Source organism: Danio rerio, chromosome 23 (genome assembly GCF_049306965.1).
Source record: "Danio rerio strain Tuebingen ecotype United States chromosome 23, GRCz12tu, whole genome shotgun sequence".
NCBI classification, from domain to species: Eukaryota; Metazoa; Chordata; class Actinopteri; order Cypriniformes; family Danionidae; genus Danio; species Danio rerio.
Genome location: NC_133198.1, coordinates 45,628,308 through 45,650,000, shown reverse-complemented (window position 1 = coordinate 45,650,000; position 21,693 = coordinate 45,628,308). Strand labels below are relative to the sequence as shown.

The 21,693-nt window shown below is 36.8% G+C and overlaps 1 protein-coding gene across 9 annotated transcripts in view; it reads right to left on the bottom strand.

Moving 5' to 3' along the window:
- Positions 1–21,693, bottom strand: part of tut4 (terminal uridylyl transferase 4) — a 162,033-nt gene that overhangs the window by 123,181 nt on the left and 17,159 nt on the right. For all 9 annotated transcript variants that reach the window (XR_012398709.1, XR_012398714.1, XR_012398713.1 and 6 more), the window contains exons 5-14: positions 17,675–17,852; positions 16,870–16,958; positions 16,213–16,264; positions 12,333–12,402; positions 12,091–12,217; positions 11,889–12,008; positions 11,610–11,795; positions 9,721–9,895; positions 3,995–4,494; positions 1–106 (exon numbers count right to left, since the gene is read on the bottom strand). The exon at positions 1–106 is cut by the window's left edge. Coding sequence is in view for 1 of the 9 variants with exons in the window: in XM_001335483.9 (XP_001335519.7) it covers positions 1–106; positions 3,995–4,494; positions 9,721–9,895; positions 11,610–11,795; positions 11,889–12,008; positions 12,091–12,217; positions 12,333–12,402; positions 16,213–16,264; positions 16,870–16,958; positions 17,675–17,852 (1,603 nt within the window). In the remaining 8 variants the exon portion in view is untranslated. The remainder of the gene's footprint in view (positions 107–3,994; positions 4,495–9,720; positions 9,896–11,609; positions 11,796–11,888; positions 12,009–12,090; positions 12,218–12,332; positions 12,403–16,212; positions 16,265–16,869; positions 16,959–17,674; positions 17,853–21,693) is intronic.

Sequence of the window (21,693 nt, the reverse complement as noted above, 5' to 3'; positions counted from 1 at the left end):
CAGTCATGGGCGGCAGAGGTTTCAGCTCAATCTTCTTGAAGTCTTCAGGACATTTGTCTTTAAGGTGTCCGTCTCGCTTGCAGATGCTGCACACGACTGTTGGCGGCTGAAAAAAATATTAATAGAAAAATAAAAATAAATAAAAAACACCACACACACACTTCACTTCTGGATCACAGTGTCAAATCGATCACCACAGTATCTGAACCCCAGGATCAAAAGTGACAGTAAATATATTTTGAAGCTAATGTTTGATTTATTTATTTATTTTAGTTAAATGCTGCTATTTTTAAGTTTTTAGTCAACAAAAACTTACTTTTAAAGTTTTGAGTTCAACAGAAAGATGATAAGTCATACAACATATACAAACAGCTGTGCCGTTATTAAATCAGTATATTTGAATGATTTCCAAAGAATCATAGGACATTAAAGACTGGGGTAATAATACCGAAAATTCAGCTATGAATCACAGAAATAACCTGGATTTTAAAGCATTAAAAAAAATAACAGATTAAGTACCTGGTTGTATTTTTACTTGTGAAAAATGCAGCGTTGAATTTACTTTAATATTATGCATATTTAGCAAAAATATTTAAATAATGTGAGTATACATAAAACCCATAATGCAAAAATAATCTGATAAGTGGTTTTATATTTATAGTTTCGTTTCTTATCTAGGTGTCATTCTAAACTAGATTGTGTCATTCACATGATTATGATTAGTCCTTTAAGTAATACAGTCCAGTCTTTAAAATCAATGTTTGTACGGATTTGATTCTTATGCCCCTTGTTGGTTTGGATCCAGGCAAATAACAATTTAACAAAGACTTTTATTATATCTGTACAATAACATTTATTTAATTATAAAAAAATGAAAATACTAAGTAAAACAAATATAATAATAACAAAACTAATCAATAATAAAAATAAATAATTATGAAAATAATAAAAAAGGAAGGTTTTAAATGTTTCTGTTTTTAAAAGATGCCAATATTTTTACATTTTTAATGTCTAAAAATCAACATGAAATGAATGAGACTAGAAGTCTCGAGCCAAAACGATTCAAATGGTTACACCAGAGAGTACGCCAAGAACAGGGCTTGACATTAACTTTTTTGATCACCAGCCATATGGCTAGTAGATTTCCAACATTACTAGCCACTCGCCATTTTCACTAGACACAATTTTCTTGTTGGGAAAATATATTTTGCCTTACTTTGACTTTGACATGCTAAATTATTTGATTTAGATATTGTGTTATGACCACATGCCTTCTCATTCGTTTCACTTCTTGATTGTATTGTGTATTAGCTTGCTCAGTGTGCATGAGCAAATGGCTTGTGTCACAATGCAATCAGTCTTTATTTCATGACTTTTCAGGGCTCTAAATTAATCTCCTATTTAAGCAATGTTATTGTAAAAATATATATATATATTAGGGTTGGGCATCTAAGCTATAATGCCGATCCGATACGCATCTCGATACAAAGAATACGATCCGATATATTAGCGATACATTTGTGACATATTGCGATGCAACACGATACGATTCACACCCATATCACGATACGATGCGATATTTCAGCACTAACTAATTAGATCAAGTTTATGAGATGATGTGAAAGAGGATGCTGTGCCATTAAATGAGTTTGATTATTTATAAACCAAGCAAAACCAAGACTTTTTTTTACAAACTGGCTTTTCTCTCAGAGCCAGAGTGTCAGTTTACAGTAGAGGGCCATTTTAGAACATATAGCACATATTATTTAAGTATTTTCAAGATAAACAGAATGTATAAGTGCAATATATATTAAAAAAATATGTATATATTTGCACTCTTTCAACATAAATAAAATTAGCATTGCACAACAAGAATTGTGATTTAACTTTTCAACTATGAAAACAAGTTTTACAAAGATATATTTTGCCACTGATTATTCAAAACTTAAGGTTGTGAACTAGCAGTGTTATGCTGCGTTGAAACATCACTGTCACTGTAAACAACAGGCTAATAAAAATATAACAAACCAGCAATCTTCTTGCTGTGAGGTGGTCAAACTACCCACTGTGCCACCGTGACACCCAATTATTTTTATCATTATTATTATTAATATTATTATTATTATAATTAAATAAAAATTAACAGGAGGAGGTGTTTAAAACCTTCGTTCTCCGTGACACTAGGCTGAATATCTTTGCAGATGAACAATGCAATAGCATTCGTTATTGGCGTAGAGCGAGCAGAACTGTTGCGCATGGAAAAAAAAAACTTGCAATGCTTTTCTCACCACTTTTGGAGCTGGTTGAAGCAGTGCGAAAGCCGGGGATGCAGAAACACTGGAAGATGCTTTCACAACAACACCGTGGCGCCGCTTCAAGTGAGATATCAGAGTCATACTGCCCGCGTATTTTACAGATGCGCGGCACATTTTGCAAATTGCATCTGTCCTGTCATGTCGTCCATCCTTAAATCCGTAATGTTGCTTGCCATACTTTAGATTTAAAACTCAGTGGGGAATAAAATGTTTGTTTTGCTTCTCGCGCTTTCTGAGGGCGCTTCACTAGCTTCATCCGCACACCTGATACACTGAGTTGTAGTGTGTGCACATCCGCAAATCCGTTGCTAAGGCTTACTTTATGTAGGTCGATTAAATTATGCGCCAAAAACAGGTTGACAACACTTGTTAATAAATAAAAAATACATTCTATATTAAAAATATAAGCTGTATCTCGGAAAAATCGATGCATCTCGCAAAAACCGATGCATCTCGATTTGCTTCCAAAATTTCATTCATCCTCTGCTGCTCAACCGATGCACTCGCATCGTGAACGCGCATAACCGCGTATCGATACATATCGGTTAATCTTCCCATCCCTAATATATATAATTAAACCATATTAACAAAAACTGTAAGCAAAAGAAAGCAGGTGAAACAAATGCCCACGATTAATGTTAGGCCTGTTAATAATATCTTCTAAGAATAATTCAAATGAAAGCTGCTGCTTACAAAAGAATACGTGTATTTTTTTAATCTTGAAAGCAGCAGGACTGTGGGTGCACGATCATCGCTATTTGTCAAGTCTATTTCAAAGGGAACCAATCGCACTCGTTTCGCTTCCTCTAGGAACGGTTGCTTTGCGCAAGTAAATGGGAGCGCGCGCTTTTTAACAGTCGCGCACATCGCATCAGCTGTTAGCGCGAGTGATCATGCTCTCATTCTGTATTTACCATTCTTTTGCTCGCACGAACAGTTTTTTATTTTTTTTGTCAGTCGTGCTGCTTCTCGATTCTAATATCACATTTGCACGAATATTGGGCGATGCTTGTTTGTCGAACCCTGCTTTTAAAAAAACTACAACTTAAAAATGACTTCCAACCAGCCAAAGTGGATAGCGGAGGTGTCTGTCTAACCCGCCAGAGCTGAAATCTACCCACATTTGGGGGGTTGGCGGGTGTTAATGTAAAGCCCTGGTCAAGAATAAAGATTGATTTATATTTCTGTGTCAATCGCAGGTGTATGGTCCGGAGCAGCCTCCACGAGGTGGCATAGCTGGGGCTGATACAGACACATGACGTGCAACTCTCAAAAAATGTAACTACACATCACAACGACGTGTAGCACAAGCTCTGTGATTGGTCGGCTTGGTACTGGTGACGAGTGTGGGCGGTGCTGAGAGCCACGAGCCAGATAAAGCAAGTGTTTACAAGTGTCGAATCCTTTTGAAGGCTCCGGATAGAATCTGTTGTTTTGTGTTTACCTTATCATTACAGTTTTTCCTGCCTTGAATTAGCGATATTTAGCTACATGTAGCGTTCAGAAAAAACAAAATACCCTTAAAGAAACTCAACACAGAGAAACATGAAAACCTACTGCCAGCTAGTGTTTCGCAAGTGTTATTGCAGAGCAAAACAAACAGCACAAAGAAATATAAATGCATTGATTGCTCAATGCAGAAGTATAAATCAGCCCTGAGGTCAAAACAATGCACTCACCTTTCCTCCAGTGAAGATCATCCTGTCAAAGATGTAGTGCAGGTCTTCTGGAGCGATATTGTCCTGTTCCTCCATCTCATGATCTTTCTCCTCTTCCTCATCATCTTCATCGGTGTCCATCAGCAGGCCGTTCAGAACAGAAGGAGACATGTTTCTGGAGATTTCCTGAGAAACACCTTCACCATCAATCCCACCGTCCCCCACCAGGAGATCAGTAAACGTTCCTCTCAGGCTCTCCTCTTCCTCCAAATCCCGCTCTTCATCTTCATCACTGCTGTCTCCGTCCTCTTCATCACGTTTCTTTCGCTCCAGGCTGTCGGATCGGGCGGCTTCATTGAGTCTGTGTTTGTTCCTCAGTAAACGGCGGCTGGTGTTCACTCTGTTCCTGCTCTGGGGACAGGCGAAGTACTTGTAGGCCGTGCGGAAACGCTCCTGGATGTACTCGAACACCATCTGACTGTTCAGACTGCGGGCCACGTTCCTTTTCAGTGCAAACGGATCTGGAAAGGGTTAAAGGAGACCTATTATGTAAAAAAATCACCTTTATAAGGGGTTTAAACATATTCGTGTGGAAATAGTGTGTGACTATAATCAGCTTCTGATGGTAAAAATGTAATAATTGTATTTATTTACAATCCGACTTGATAAAAACAGTCTGCAGAAACACACTGACTGACATCTTTCATTTGTAGGTAGAAGGGGAAAGCCCCGCCCATTAGTAACCATCTCTCCCTCGTTAGCATATAGATATTGTTAGTCTTGTATTTGAATCTGCCACTATGCTGACACACAAGCATTCGTAGCTCCGCCCACAAACTCATTTGCATTTAAAGCAACTAAAAGCCATGTAAAGCCTGAAAGGTCAGCTTCAAAGAGGTGTAAAATATTATGTGTGAGGTATTTTGAGCTGAAGCTTCACATACACACTCTAGGGACATCAGAGACTTATTTTATTTCTTGTAAAAAGAGGCATAATAGGTGTCCTTTAATTTGTGGTCATGTACTAGAAAGTTCATTCTGCTGGCTGTGTTTTGTTTTTAATGTATAGCTTAAAGTGACAAAATGCCTATTTAAAGGCACAGTATTTAATTTACACCGCTAGAAACATGTATTCAGAACAAACAAAAGCGTAGTTTGATGATGTTGTGTCTTTATCATGCAAGTAAACAGCTTACATTTAAGTACATTTAAGACTGTTTTAAGAGCATTATGAATGAAATTTCAGACTTAAACAGGACTGAATACTAAGGATTTTTTTTATAATGGCCTGGTTGGGAGAAATTTCTTAGCCACAATACAAGTAATGTGTCAAAACAAGCAAACCCTGCTTGTATACTGATGAAGATTTTTATTTACTAAACCTAGATGAGGACACATTTAATTGGGTGAGCGGAGGGCTCTTTGAATCTGCCATTATTTGTCTTTGAAAACAGGTGACAGGTAAGGGCAAAGAGGTCATAAAAGAGCACGAGAGAATACTTAGGGATACAATGAGAATCATCTGTATCAGAAAAGCATGAAATGCATACAACATATGTTGAAACTGTCATGTATGTTTGAAAAGATCCACACTGTATGGGAGAGACGAGTCCAGTTTAGATGTTTGAAACATAATCCCCTTTCACACATACACACCTTTCCGGAAAATTACCAGCAATTTTCCGAAAAGGTTGTATGTGTGATCAGGCCCTTTTTGAAAATACCGGTAAATTCGTTCTGGCTATTTTCCGGAAAGAGAAGTTGTCAAATTGTTGGCGCTGTGTGAACGCAAAAGTAAGATTGCCGGAATAAGCGTCTAGAACGTGCTGACGTGAGACGTCTGCTTTAGCCAATCAGAACAGTCAGAAGCATTCACGTCCGCGCAGTTTATGTGAATAAAAGCCTTTGAATATTTTTCCATACACATTTAGCTGCTAGAAATTAGTCAGATAACGTTTATATGTTCATCTTAATGCCAACCGTGTAATTAATTATCAATAAGATGCTTATGATAAGCCGTTGTTTGTTTACCTTCAAGCTTTGCGTGTGCCCATGAAACAGCCCTTGAGCGCCAGCACACACCCATATCATGTACATCTCGACATGCGAAAGTGTTCCTCAATATGTTTACATCGAAGTTGTTCACAATACTGATCCATCCACAGAGTTTGTGATGTAGTCAAATGTTTACAAACACAAGCGCAGCCGTTTAAAGCTAATTTCTGGTTAATGATGTCAGAATTTACCGGTATTTTGGAATGGATGAGTGAATGCTTTTTTCCGGAAAAATTCCGTAACGTCCTCGTCTGTGTGAACAGCGCTTTTTTGAATTTACCGGTAAAGTCGTTCCGGAAATTTTTCATATATTTACGAGTATCACTGTATGAAATGGGCTATAGATCCTAGTCATGATTACCAAATGTGAACTGTATTTTTAAAAACAGTTATGAATACATTAGATCTTTACATTACGAGAGCCACCAAGAAGAAGAGGCTTTAAATAGGGGTTGTAAAGAAGTAGGAGCTGGAAGAGGCCTGTTGAACCAGTAAACAGCTGTGAAAACACAAAGGTGGGAGGAAGCCAGGATAAAGGGGATAGCAAATCTGAGGGACATCAGACTGTCCGGGAGTGAGACTAGGGATGGGTCTGCTTATGGACGTCTCTGCTTTTTTGGAAAACATTCCAATAAAGTATATTTTTCTGATATTCATAACCCCCAGTCTGAGTTTAATTCATTAAGAGAAAAACCGAAAACCACAACAATACATACACATTTTTTTTTTCAACATAGATTTTCTTAAAAAAGATTTAATATAAATAAATATACACCATCATGGACAGCAAAATTTTTAATGATTTAAGATGTGCAAGAAATTTTTTCTGTCAATGTAAGACCTACATTTTTTCATTCATTCATTTTCTTGTCGGCTTAGTCCCTATATTAATCTGGGGTCGCCACAGCGGAATGAACCGCAAATTTATCCAGCTAGTTTTTAAACAGCGGATGCCCTTCCAGCAGCAACCCATCTCTGGGAAACATCCACACACATTCACACACACACACACACACTATGGACAATTTAGCCTACCAAATTCACCTGTAACGCGTGTCTTTGGACTGTGGGGGAAACCGGAGCGCCCGGAGGAAACCCACGTGAAGGCAGGGAGAACATGCAAACTCCACACAGAAACGCCAACTAAGTCGAGGTTCGAACCAGCGACCTTCTTGCTGTGAGGCGACAGCACTACCTACGGCGCCACTGCTACTTTTTAAGACTCTGTGGACACCCTGACAGTTAAAATAAATGTTGGTATAATTATGTTGACTTGAGAAAGCCAACATACTGTTATGCTACTCTGTCCTTGAAAACAAACGTATCTCCTCCTACGCCGTTCATGCCACAAGGCCCAAATGTGGTCAAAATGTGCTTTCTACATTCAAGATTGTTGCTATATCTCCACGTGCCTATAAGACTTATTGTTTTTTTTTATAAAAAATGTTAAATATTAAATTTTTATAATCCGGGCATATAAAAAAATTATACAAGCCCCAAATTTGGCCAAAAGCTGTATTTAGATGCGTTAGATTTTGTTGCTATATCTTTACGGTTTATCACACTAGTAGTTTTCCAATAAATAATCTTTAAGCATTATTTTTCTTATAATATGGCAAGCCATTTTGACTTAAACTCCATATTTTTACTGATATGGCAAGCCCTTTTTGCATGCATCACCTTCACAGTTATTAAGCATTGTATTTTCAAAAAAATACGGCAAGCCATTTTTACATAATGTTCATTCCCTTAGTCTCTTTATTAATCAGGGGTCGCCACAAGGGAATGAACCGCCAACTTATCCAGCATTTGTTTTACACAGTGAATGCCCTTCCAGCCGCAACCAAGTTTTTGACACTCATAAAGACTGTCAAAGGAACATCGGGGTTGATTAAGATCACTCATATTGCCGAGAAGCTTTGATGTATCATCACTAACCTGTCAAATGTCCCCATAGCAATAAAACAGTATAACCTAGCAACCATTTAAAAATAGCAATATCTCTACATCAGAACATCGCAAGGACCTGGGCATTGGCTTGTTTGACTCATGCTAGCAAATGGGACTTCCTTTGTACAATGCATGGTAACAATGATAATGGAAGCCAAGTGCTAATAACGATTAGCTACATGCTATGAATGATTATCTAAATGCAATAGCATATGCTAGAAATGCCTACTAAGTATTAGCATTTGATCAAACATGTACAAGAGCATTGCCATTTAGCAACTGCTTAGCAACCACCAAACAATGCCATAATTGTTTTAGCAACTGCCTAGCAACCACTTAGCAACCGCCACCATGCTTCCTGCCAACTGCCATTCCTAGTCCTAGCGCAGTCACGTTGGCTTTCTCAAGCCAACATCAAAGTTTATCAATAAACTTTAGGTTCTAGTTATATAACAATAATCTATGTTCATGTTCACACAATGTTTTAAAAAATAAAATATAAAATGCACAAGTGCCCTATGAAGCGGTGTGAAGAGCATGCCAAAGCAACAGATGGCGACACTCCTGACTGTTCATGTTGGCCAATCAGAAGTGTTCTGCTTGGCAGAATTATGATATTTCTGTTACAAAATTAAGTAGGATAATTGTCCATGTATCAGTATATACACTACAAGTATACGCCCTATCACATATGGGCAGCGCAGGGAGTAGCACTGTCACCTCACAGCAAGAAGGTTACTGGTTCGAGCCTTGGCTGGGTCAGTTGGCATTTCTGTGGAGTTTGCATGTTCTCCCCGTGTTGGCGTGGGTTTCCACCAGGTGCTCCAGTTTCCCCCACAGTCCAAACTCGTGTGCTATAGGTGAATTGGGTAAGCTAAATTGTCCTTAGTGTATGTGTGTGAATGAGAAAGTATGGGTGTTTCCCAGTTGCAGCTGGAAGAGCATCTGCTGCTGGATAAGTTGGCAGTTCATTCCGCTGTGGAGACACCTGATTAATAAAGGAACTAAGCCGAAAATAAAATAAAAGGGATCATCACATATAAGCAATTAAGATTGGGCAAATAAAAATCTGTTAAATTGTCATTTTTAAATGAGGATTTAATTATTATGTTGCAATAAAATTGCAAGTAAAGTAACTTTTTACATTGTAAAGACAAAGTACATGTCTGTAAATTATTTACATATGAGCTTTAAAATGTCCTATTATTATTATTGTTTATTATTCCAAAATATCATATTATTTTTGTTCTACAAGTTTACGCAGGATGGGATGACTAAAAATGAACATGCAGCAGTGTAATAGTGAACAAAGGTGGCAACATTAGTAATACAATAAAATGAAGAAAACATGCCATCCAACTCAAGCGATGCACTGTGTTTAGGTATTTATGTCTCCATACTTCATGCATCTACTTCTGTTTGATTGCAGGCTTTTGTAAACAAAACAAAACAAAAGTTAAAACAAAATTTTTTTTTAAACATTAACATCTTTCTGTTTTAATTATTGAAAATAGCATCGATAAGCAATATCAATAACAATAATATCAAAATATTAATTGGATAAAAGCGTCTGCTAAATGACTAAATGTAAATGTAAAATCTAAACAATAGCCACCCCTAGTTATCAGAGAACTATTCAAACTCTAGTATTAGAGCACTCTACGCCACCTTTTAATCATTTTCGAATGTAAAGCTATTGTAGGAGATCTTCAAAACCACATTAGTTATCTGTATGATCTCACCCTCTATAGCGAGTCTGCGGCGAGGCCAGTTCTTCAGCTCTCGCGGCAGCAGTTCCTTCAGACGGATGCTGATTATGTGCTCCTCCAGGGCAAACTCAAGTGTGTAAAAGCGCAGGAGCTCCAGCCACAGCTGACCCAGAGACGCACTCACTGGTTCCTCCAACTTCAGACGAGACTGCAGACATAAACACATAATTAATTATGATCTCCTTAAAGAGACAGTTCACCTCATCATTTAACTCCCTCTCAAATGGTTCTAATTTAATTTTGCTTGCGTTTTTAAGTTGCGTTCTGTTCGACACAAAATATATTTTGAAGAATGCTGGTTGCTGGCATCCATCTACGTCCATTGCAGGGAAAAAACTATTATGGAAATTGATGGGTACAGCTAACATCATCATTCTATAGATTTTCTTTTGTGTTCGACTCAAAAGGATTTTGAAGTGAAAAGTGAGTAAACGACAAAATTATTAATTTTGGGTTAACTATGCCTGGGGCTGCCTGGCTGAAATTAAAAGTCTGTGTGCATATACCCCATTAAATATTGATATTCATTTCAAGCACGTGTCAAACTCAGTTCCTGGTGGACCACAGCTCTGTACAGTTTAGTTCCAACCCTAATTAAACACACCTGATCAAACAAATTGAGCGCTTTAGGCTTGTTTGGCGCCTACAGATAGGGGTTTTGAAGCTGGGCTGAAACTAAACTCTGCAGGGCTTCGGCCCTCCAGGAATTGAGTTTGACACTCCTGATTTAAAGGGATAGTTCACGCAAAACTGAAATCTGGGAAAAACACTGTGAAAGTCAATGGATCACAGCAACCAGAACTCTTGTGGAGGTACTGTGGAGGAAGTGGAGGGCGAGCAAATGATTTTTTGAGTGAACTACATCTTTAAAAAAAAGTTTCACAACATAAACAAACATCAAATCAAACATAAGATTTCTGAAAGCATATAACCCTAATTCTTTTTTGAATTAGGTTTTTTTTTTTTTAGAATTTTTTTGAATGACTTTTTTGAATGCGCGTAGCTGTGCATTTATACTTCTGCGCGCTGTCTCTGTTGGTCTGCATTAACACTTCCAAAACACTAGTTGGCAGTGAGGTATAATTCTTCCTCTGTGTCGAGTTTCTTCGCTGCTTTTTTGCTTTTCCTGAACACTTCCGGGATGTACAAGTGGCTCAAACTCGCTCATTTTGAGGCAGGAACCGGCGGACGTGCAACAACTTTAACTATGAGGTAAACACAAAACAAAACTTTCCATCCGGAGCTCCTTCACGGGACTCCACACTTGTAAACAATCGCTCGCGCCATTCGCGCGGCTGTTGGTCCCGCCCAGACTTGTCATCGCTACCAAGGCGACCAATCACAGAGCTTGCGCTACGCGTTGTTGCGACGTGGTTACATTTTTTGAGAGGTGCACGTCAGTGACGGCGATGGCCACGGCGAAGGGCTATGCGTCAGCGCCGTAGCATACGCCGGCGTTTAACGCAGAAGTATAAATCAGCCTTAATCGAGAGCCGTTTATGTTTCATGTAGTTAGTTTGTGTGTTGTATTTACCACAGTATGTGTTTTTCTGTCATTTCAAAACGCCTATTTGTTTTCATTTTGTGCCAGTCTGACAATCAATGTGTCGGTTGGAAAGTACAGCACGTGTGTTTGTCAAACATTTTGGTGAATTACATTTGTTTAGGTTGGTTATATATTTGATTAAGGACAGAAACTGTTCACTAGGGGTGTCAAAATTAATTGTTTTTTCTGTGCACCGCAATTCAAACACTAACAATTTAGTATCGTTCATTAATGATCATAACCAGTTATCATGTATTGACGTCATTTATCTTATATGCGCTATGATGCCGTAGCTTACTTAAAAAAAAATATTCACCTTTCCTGTAGTCTGTTCGAGCTTCTTCTCTTTCTTTTCTACGGGTGTTTTGGGTTCAGGTTTGGATCTTCCATCTCCTCTGCCTTCGCCTGCAGGAGCAGGTCTGTGTTCCCATCCCACAAACACCTCAGACTGCACACCGGTCAGATGAAATTCATCCACACGCTTCACCTCGAAGCCTTTGATCTGACAAGACAGACGTTTTTCAATCTTTTAGATATCATGGACTGCAGTTTTTTCTTCGTCTTAGCTGACGTTCACCAAAACATTAGCTCTTACCCAGTGTCCTAAATAAACAGGCAAGATGGGCTTGTATCTCTGCTGCAGGAAGAAAATGACCATCAGAGACAGAGAGTATGATGGGATTCCTCCTTCTGCCTGACAGTCGATGTGGCATAGCTACAGAAAAACAAAATCCTGTTAGGCATTAGTAATAAACAGCTACAGCAATTCTGCAAAAAGTGATGATAGTATGACATACATTCGCCCAGTAGCGAAAGGCCAGAACCAGAGGAACGAGCCTCGGCTCCAGTCGGGACAGAGCCGCGAGGTGATTGGTAGTGAGGCACGCGACATCATTTCCTGCGCTCACTTTACACATTAACCCACTGCGGAGATAAAACCACTCATATCAGTCATGACAGATCCTCATTTATGATTTGTTCTTCATGTGGACAGTGGCTATTAATAGTGTCAGTGTTTTATTATGGATATAAAGCTGACCTGGCCTCATCTCTGCAGAAAACAACAGGGACTTTGGCATGAAAATCAGACTCCACCTCTGCAAACTCCACTGGAAACAAAAGTGAAACCAGAGTTAATCCGGGCTCTTGAAACTTGAGGATTTTGCATGCATGAACGGAAAGTATGAACAGGAAATATTTATGCTCAAATACAAAATAAATAATTGACAAAAAAAAAAAAAAGTTTCTCATGATATAATTAGAAACAAACTTTTAAATTATATTAAATGTGCTATTAAATAAATAAATATATTATAAATAAATTATATGAAAATAAAATAAATAAATACATAAAATATTTTATACAAAAATGACCACTCTAAATAAATAACCAATAATACAATTAAATACTTAAATACACACACACACACACACACACACACACACACACACACACACACACACACACACACACACACACACACACACACACACACACACACACACACACACACACACACACACACACATTACATAACTATTTATATACTTGAGCAAAAATCTAAATGGGATGCAAAAACTAAAATAATAATAACCATAAAATGTTATTATTATTATATTTTAAAATGTAACATTTAAAATCGACACAGAACATAAACAAATTGCATATATTAACTGTATACAAAAAGTAATTATATTAAATGTGCTATTAATGTCTTTTAACAGAAACTACAAAACTACAATAATGATAATAGAAAAATAAAATAAGCAATTAAACATATACATACACACACACTATAAATTTTGATATGCATTTTAATAAAAACAGAAATGGGAAGCAGGCAACGTGGTGGGTAGCAGTGGGTAGTGCTGTCGCCTCACAGCAAGAAGGGCACAGGTTTAAGCCTTTGCTGGGTCAGTTGGCATTTCTGTGTGGAGTTTGCATGTTCTCCCCATGTTGGCGTGGGTTTCCAAAGTGTATGTATGTGAATGAATGAGGGTATATGGATGTTTCCCAATGATGGGTTGCAGCTGGAAGAGCATCAGCTGTGTAAAACATATGCTGGCAGTTCATTCCGCTGTGGTGACCCCAGATTAATAAAGGGACTAAGCCGAAAAGAAAACGAATGAATAAATAAATAGGATTAAATGACTAAAACATGAAATGAAAATGTAATTATTATATTATTAAATTAAACATTTACACCAAATATAAATATATGCTAATATTAACTGTATGCAAACAGTAATTATATTAAATGTGCTATTAATATCTTTTTAACAGAAACGGTCAACAATAACAATAAAAAATAGAAAATAATAATAGATATAATTTTAACAGAATGTAAATAAATTGCATATATTAACTGTATACAAAAAAAGTAGGTGTATGATTTTGCATTAACTTACTGTTTTAAAAAAAGTTAAATTAGATACATTCTCTAAAACAGGGGTGCCCAAACTTGGTGCTTGAGGGCTGGTGTCCTGCAAAGCTTAGTTCCAACCTCAACCAGATACATCTGGCCTAGCTAATCCTGCTCTTACTAGGCTTCCAAGAAACATCCGTGCAGGTGTGTTGAGGCAAATTGGAGCTAAAACGTGCAGGACACTGGCCCTCCAGGACAAAGTTTGACCACCCCTGCTTTAAAACAACATTTACTAAAGATAAATAATACATAATAAATATTATGTAATATTATACATGTAATTATTATTACTTTTAACTAGAAATTCTGTACTTGTTAAATGTCTGTCCAGCTTGTTTAATATAAAATATATATAAATATAAAAAGTTTTATTTGCCATTTAAAGTCCTTTACCCAAAACTAAAAGGACTTAATTTTCCATGGCTATGAAAACAACCATCAGTACACCCAAATAATTTATAAACCTAAATAATTCAATCTGCATTCATAATTTATTTGAGAACCTATTTGACAGCCCTCGCTTTTAATGAAAATCTATTTATCATTAAACTGGATATGCATTCATAACAAGACATGACCCCAAATCATTTGAGATGAATAATAAAAGGAATAGTTCACCCTAAAATGTAAGTTCTGCCATCATTTATTCATCCTCTGCTCATTCCAAACCTGTTTGAGTTTCTTTCTTCTGTTGAACACAAATGGAGATATTTTGAAGAATGTTCAAAAGCCATTTAACCATTGACTTGCATATAATTTGTTTCCTACTGTGGAAGTAAATGGCTATTGGTTTCCACAACTGAAAGAGAGTAAATATTTAACTTTGATCATTTTTTGGGTGAACTATCCCTTTAAGTACTCCATAACATGTTTTCTATATAATACATATTTAAACCCAGTAAATGATTATAGTGGTATAAAAAGGTGAAATTTCATTTTTTTTTCTCTCATGTTTTTCATACTTTAGTGTCAAACAAATTTAAACATCAAAGATAACACAAGTAAACACATCATGTAGTTAAATGAAATGTTTTTTAGCATTAAGATAAAACTAAATACAAAACTACATGTCCCTGTGTGAAAAAGTGCTTGCCCCCCTGTTAACACTTAACTCTGATTAAACCACACCTCAGTTCAGTTTCTCTGGCAACACTCAGCAACACCCAGGCCTGATTACTGCCATACCTGTTCACAATCAATTAATCACCTAATTAGGATCTGCCTGACAAAAGGGAAGTAGACCAAAAGATCCTCAAAATCTAGACATCATGCTAAGATTCTAAGAAAATAATTGGGATCTTTCTAACCACTTTATAAGTGGTTATAAAGCCCTTTCTTGGAAATACAGTGAATCACAGTAAGAGCCATTATCTACAAATGGCAAAAACATGGAACAGTGGAGAATCTTCCCAGGAGTGGCCGGCTGACCAAAATTACCCCAAGAGCACAGCGAGAATTCATACAAGAGGTCACAAAAGTGCCCACAATGATATCAGGGGATAAAAACTGCAGGCCTCACTTGCCTCAATTAAGGTGAGTGTTCATGACTTCACCATAAGAAAGAGGCTGGACAAAGAATGATTTGCATGGCAGAGTTCTTGGATGAAAATCACTGCTGAGCAAAAACAGACTCATCTCAATTTTGCCAGAATGCATTAATGATCCCCATGACTTTTAGCAAAATACTCTGCAGACTGATGAGACAAAAGTTACAAAACTTTTTGTAAGATGTGTGTGTCCCATTATGTACACCTTAAAAGTAGCACCGCATTTCAGAAAAGGACACCATACAACCAGTAAAATGTGGTGGTGCTAGGGTAAGGGTCTGGAGCTGTTTTGCTGCATCAGGACGTGAAAGACTTGCTGTGCTTACCAAAACACTTTGCTGGGTTTACCAAAATATCCTCAAGGAGAAAGTCCGGCCAGCTGTTAATAACTTCAAGCTGAAGAAAACTTGGGTTCTGACGCAGGACGATCATACAAAGCACACCAAAAAGTTGACTTCTGAATGACTGAAGTAAAACAAAATGAAGACTTTGGAGTGGCCAAGTCAAAGTCCTGACCTGAATCCAATTGAGATGCTGTAGCATGACCCTAAAAAGGCAGTTCACGCTTAAAAAAAAAAAAAAAAAAAAACTCCAAGGTGGCCTAATTACAGCATTTCTACAAAGATGAGTGGCCCAATTCATTCACAGTGCTGTAACTGATTCATTGCAAGTTATCAAATGCTTGATTGCAGTTGTTATCATGTCAGTTATCAGGTTTAAGTGGCAAACACTTTTTCACACAGGACTATGTAATTTTGTCTTTTGTTTTTGCCTTAACAATAAAAAATATGTTGTCTTTAAGCGTGTTATCTTTAACATAAAAATTTATTTTATGACATGAAACATAAAAGTGTGACAAACATGCAAAAAGAAGAGAAATCAGTAAGGGCAAAGACTTATTCACACCACTGCATATCAGTTATAGTAGCATGAATGGAAAACTCACCACAGTTCTTGAGGATCTCCAGCACCTGGATGAGCACATCAGGCTGAGTCATCTGCACCACACAAAATGTGTCAAAAACAACAATAAAACACACAAACACACATTCAGAAATGCAGTTGCAGAAATGCAACTGTACAGTTGAAGTCAGAATTATTAGTCCCCTTTTGAATTTCTTTTCCTTTTTTAAATATTTCCCAAATGGTCTTTAAAAGAGCAGGGAAATTTTCACAGTATCTGATAATGTATTTTTTTTCTTAATTGTTTTATTTAGGCTAGAATAAAAGCAGTTTTCAATTTTTTAAAAGCCATTTTAAGGACTAAATTATTAGCCCATTTAAGCTATTTTTTCCCGACTGTCTACAGAACAAACCATCCATTATACAATTAATTGCCTAATTACCCTAACCTGCCTAATAACCTAATTAACCCAGTTAAGCCATTAAATGTCACTTTAAGTTGTATAGAAGTTTCTTGAAAAATATCTAGTAAAATATTATTTACTGTCATCATGGCAAAGATAAAATAAATCGGTTATTAGAAATGAGTTATTAAAACTATTATGCTTAGAAATGTGTTGAAAAAAATCTCTCTGGGCAGGGGCGCTAATAATTCAGGGGGCTAAAAATACTGACTTCAACTGTATGTGTTTAGACTCACAGTGGAGGGATAAGAGACGTCGATGTTCACGTCGCTGGTTTTGAAGGCAAAGCGGGTGAGACAGGAGCCGTACAGACGGAGAGAGCACGCTAGAAACAAACATGACAAAGAAAATCATTTCAACACCGACCAGTTTACTGCAAGCTTTTATACAACTGTTCAGAAGTTTAGTGTTGGTGAGTTTAATTGCATATATTTAATCAAAAAACAGTATTAACTAAAATTTTATTACAATTCAATTGTTTATTTAATTTTTTTATGCATTTAAAGATGAATTCAAGTCAAGGCAGGTTGAGCTTTATTATAATCCGCTACATGTGTGGACATACAGTGGAACGAATGACCATGTCTAACAGGACCACTGTGCTACATAAATAATAATAAATTTGAACAGTTTTCTAGCACAGATTAATGGTTTTGCTTCATAAGACCCCTAAGTATCACCAAGAGCCAAAGGTACTAATTTAGTTTTGCCTGTACGGCCCAATCCCAATTCTACCCCTTACCAATTCCCTAAATTTTCTAATTCTCTTTAGCTTGATGCCTCAGTTACACTAGAGTTTGTGCGTGCGAAAATTTACGTCAAGTTGCGGTCGATCTGAAAACTGCTCCAATTGGTCCACCGTTTTTATGTTGTTAAAAAAAAATAATTGGGTATGTTTATATCACCCCAATATGACAGTCTATACACTATACCTACACACATGTCTGTCTAAACAACAAGATTTTTCACCATAGGTGCCCTTTAACCTCACATTTTCAATTTTTTCAAAGTCTCTTTAAGTTAGGATGGAAATGAGAGTACCTGCTAGTTGTTTTTGTATAATTCCCTCCATCCGAAGCACCACGGCCTGCCTCAGTGTAAAGTCTTCCTCTGAGATGCCATGCAGTTCTGCCGCCTCCAACACTGCAGAGTCCAACGCCCTCAACTGGGCTGGAGAGGGAGCAGGCAGCGCTCGCAACTCGTTCTCCTCCCGCTTCTCCTGCAAATATACACACAAAATGCTGGATAAACAAATGTATGAGAGGAATTAACTAAATTTATTCATAAAAGCGGCTACAACCAAAGTTCCCGACATATACATTTATTAACCTAAAAAAATCTATCACAAAGCGTGATGTTTAAAGCACACCAGCTATTTAGATCAGCCATTGGGCTCAAAGTCACAGGCTTTCTGGATATATTTTTGGAGATTTGATGTTGCCGCCTTTGAACATTTTTTGTACTTTTAGTTGTTTGGCTGAGCACCCATTAAGATTAATGTGTGTGCTTTTAGTGCTTTTTTTCCAATGATTTAAATACATGACATTAGCTATAATGGTCGTGGCGCTTTTAAATTTGGCATGAAATAAAGGTTGCAATAGTCATGAGAGTCATAGTTTGATCTATGGAACAAAATCAATGCCTAAAGTCTTGAAATAAAAAGCTTGTTGAATATCACAAACTGAAAAAAATAATACACCGTATTAACAAGTTCTTGCATTTTAATGACTTGAATTCCAGGGTTTGTATTTTTAGGTCCTGAAATTTAACATATCTGTTTATTTAAGCTGTGAATATTTCAACGAAAAATATTTCAAACATGTTTTCATACTTAAAAATTCAATAATTCATATTCAATTTTCAGATTTCACTTACAAAATATTCAATACCCTTTAAAAATACGATTTATAATATTCAAAAGGTCATTTTCAGTTCATTTTATTTCAGTTCTAATATTCGCTTCCATAAATTCAGTGGATCAAATTCGACTGATAAAATTCAACATTACATCCGGGAACTGCAGGAGAAGCAATAGATTGCAGATTGAAGATCGCCAGCTGCTCTAGCTTTCACCAGCAGGTGGAGATGGAATAATGTAAGATTTTTAAACCAGTAAACAGGCGAGAAAAAGGCTAATAAAGGCACAAAAGTAGCATTCAATTTTAATATCAATGCCTTGGACATTATAAATAATAAAAAGTATGAGTAAATGAGGGTTTAGTCATTTATATTTGCCCTTATGTAACGGAAGCCAGCTGGTGATCGCGTAAAGCTCACCCCTCGGATCCAGTGACAGACGTTGTTCTGCAATCTTATCGGAGCTTGTCTCCCATGCCGGCTCGTTACCTGCTCGGACCGGTGCGGTTACTTGCACATAAACCGTCTTTTGATGAATATGATGTTACACATTGTCTATCTATTGACTCTTTCTTCCATAGACGCGAAGTATTATATTGACAGCTAAAGAATATAAACGTAAGAGAAACAGGAGAGGAAATATAATAATAATACAAACTAGATAAACATTGACAGGGCTAAGAACAATTACGAACAAAGATTTTCAAAACCAGAGAGATTTTATGAGAATGTCACAAAACAGTTTACTTGGAAATGTTAAACAGAGAGTTCAGGTATGATTTAAGGTTGGTTATGGACGGGGCGTCTGATTTAAAATAATTTAACATGCGAATGCATTAAAGGAGCGTCTTCAGTTATTCACACAGAACCGTCTAATATGGCATAACTATAAGGAGCAATGTTTGCGCTGTTTAAACGCAGCTATGTCAGGATTGGGATAGGTTATACATTTTCATCATTTAAATTATTATTATGATTGTTAATATTATTATTGTATGACATTTTTTTCTAATTTTTGGGGTTCTGCCATGGTTAAACGTTTGCAAAATGTCTTAGTTTGTCCAGATTATTGTTTTATTGTTATGTAGCCTATAGGCGAGAAAAAGATAGGCTAATAACGCAAAAGTGGCAATGTCGCAGCCAATGATAAGTAATAAAATGAGTCGCCTGTCGTTTGATAATAGGCAGTTATAACTGACTTTGTTTTTATTAAACGAGAAAACCGTTATTTATAACTTTGCAGCGACCGTTTGTATTTTATGATTAGCAATGTTGATCTTTTTTGCAGTTATTAAACATAAACTTATTTAAACTGGTTTAAACTTAATATAGTTGTCACTTGAGCTAGTTTCATAAGATTAATGTTTATAATGCGTGGTTTGACATGCGTGGTTGGGTTCCTGCAAAGCAGCTCAATTCATCCTCAATGGGTATTACTGAGCTTTAATCGCCATCTACTGGAGAGAATGTATTTGCTCATTTATTAACTCTTTTCTGCAAGTGTGGTTTATGATTTCACAAAGTCAAACCATTATGTTTTTATTTTATATTTTGAGATGATCATATTTAAATAAACAATTGCTAGGGTAGCTAATAGTTTCTTTTTTCTTGTTTTTTTTTTAAAAATCAGTAGCTTATAAAATCATAATTTTTGCTTGACAAAGTTATTGGTTTAGGATTCTGGATGCATTTTTGCTGTGTTGAAAACTCATAAGCTCACACTAATCAATTATATTATCAGAAATGACAGATATAAGAAATCCATTAATATTCATCACTCTTTTTACAATTATACAAGCAATTTCGCGCCGACGTCAGCTCCACTTTCGGAAATGGTAAACAGCGAGGTGTTATTCATATAAGCCCAAGCATGACATATGTCATGATTAATATAATAATCGAAACACTCTTGTAGGCTATTCTTATGCTTGGCCAAATGTCATGACTTTCACTTTCATTTTACATTATTATGCACACGCCCAGATGTCATCTGAAACTTTGGAAGAATTCCTATCATATATTGGCAGCCAACCAGCATCTCTTAATCAGTTTGCTGTGGGGCGCTGGCTCTGACTGGCCACTGGAGCTCGCGGCCCGTTCGACTTTGTCGTGAGCAAGCCGCACCGCACATGCATAAAAACGTCAATCACTTCATTCATTCATCAATTCATTCATTTTCCTTCTGCTTCGTCTCTATTTTAGAGGAAAAGCAATAATCTGGACAAACTAAAGACATTTTGCAAACATTTAACCATGGCAGAACCCCAAAAACTAGAAAAAAAGAAGAGAAAGACGATAGCAAAGTGATAGCTAAAAAGGATAAATAGAAATATTAATTTAGAATCACGGATGACTTATTTAAGCGCAATAGCCCAATACATGTCATAAAATAATAATAACAATCATAATTTAAATAATTAAATTATAACCTATCCCAATCCTGACATAGCTGCGTTTAAACAGCGCAAACATTGCTCCTTATAGTTATGCCATATTAGACGGTTCTGTGTGAATAACTGAAGACGCTCCTTTAATGCATTATCATGTTAAATTATTTTAAATCAGACGCCCCGTCCATAACCAACCTTAAATCATACCTGAACTCTCTGTTTAACATTTCCAAGTAAACTGTTTTGTGACATTCTCATAAAATCTCTCTGGTTTTGAAAATCTTTGTTCGTAATTGTTCTTAGCCCTGTCAATGTTTATCTAGTTTGTATTATTATTATATTTCCTCTCCTGTTTCTCTTACGTTTATATTCTTTAGCTGTCAATATAATACTTCGCGTCTATGGAAGAAAGAGTCAATAGATAGACAATGTGTAACATCATATTCATCAAAAGACGGTTTATGTGCAAGTAACCGCACCGGTCCGAGCAGGTAACGAGCCGGCATGGGAGACAAGCTCCGATAAGATTGCAGAACAACGTCTGTCACTGGATCCGAGGGGTGAGCTTTACGCGATCACCAGCTGGCTTCCGTTACATAAGGGCAAATATAAATGACTAAACCCTCATTTACTCATACTTTTTATTATTTATAATGTCCAAGGCATTGATATTAAAATTGAATGCTACTTTTGTGCCTTTATTAGCCTTTTTCTCGCCTGTTTACTGGTTTAAAAATCTTACATTATTCCATCTCCACCTGCTGGTGAAAGCTAGAGCAGCTGGCGATCTTCAATCTGCAATCTATTGCTTCT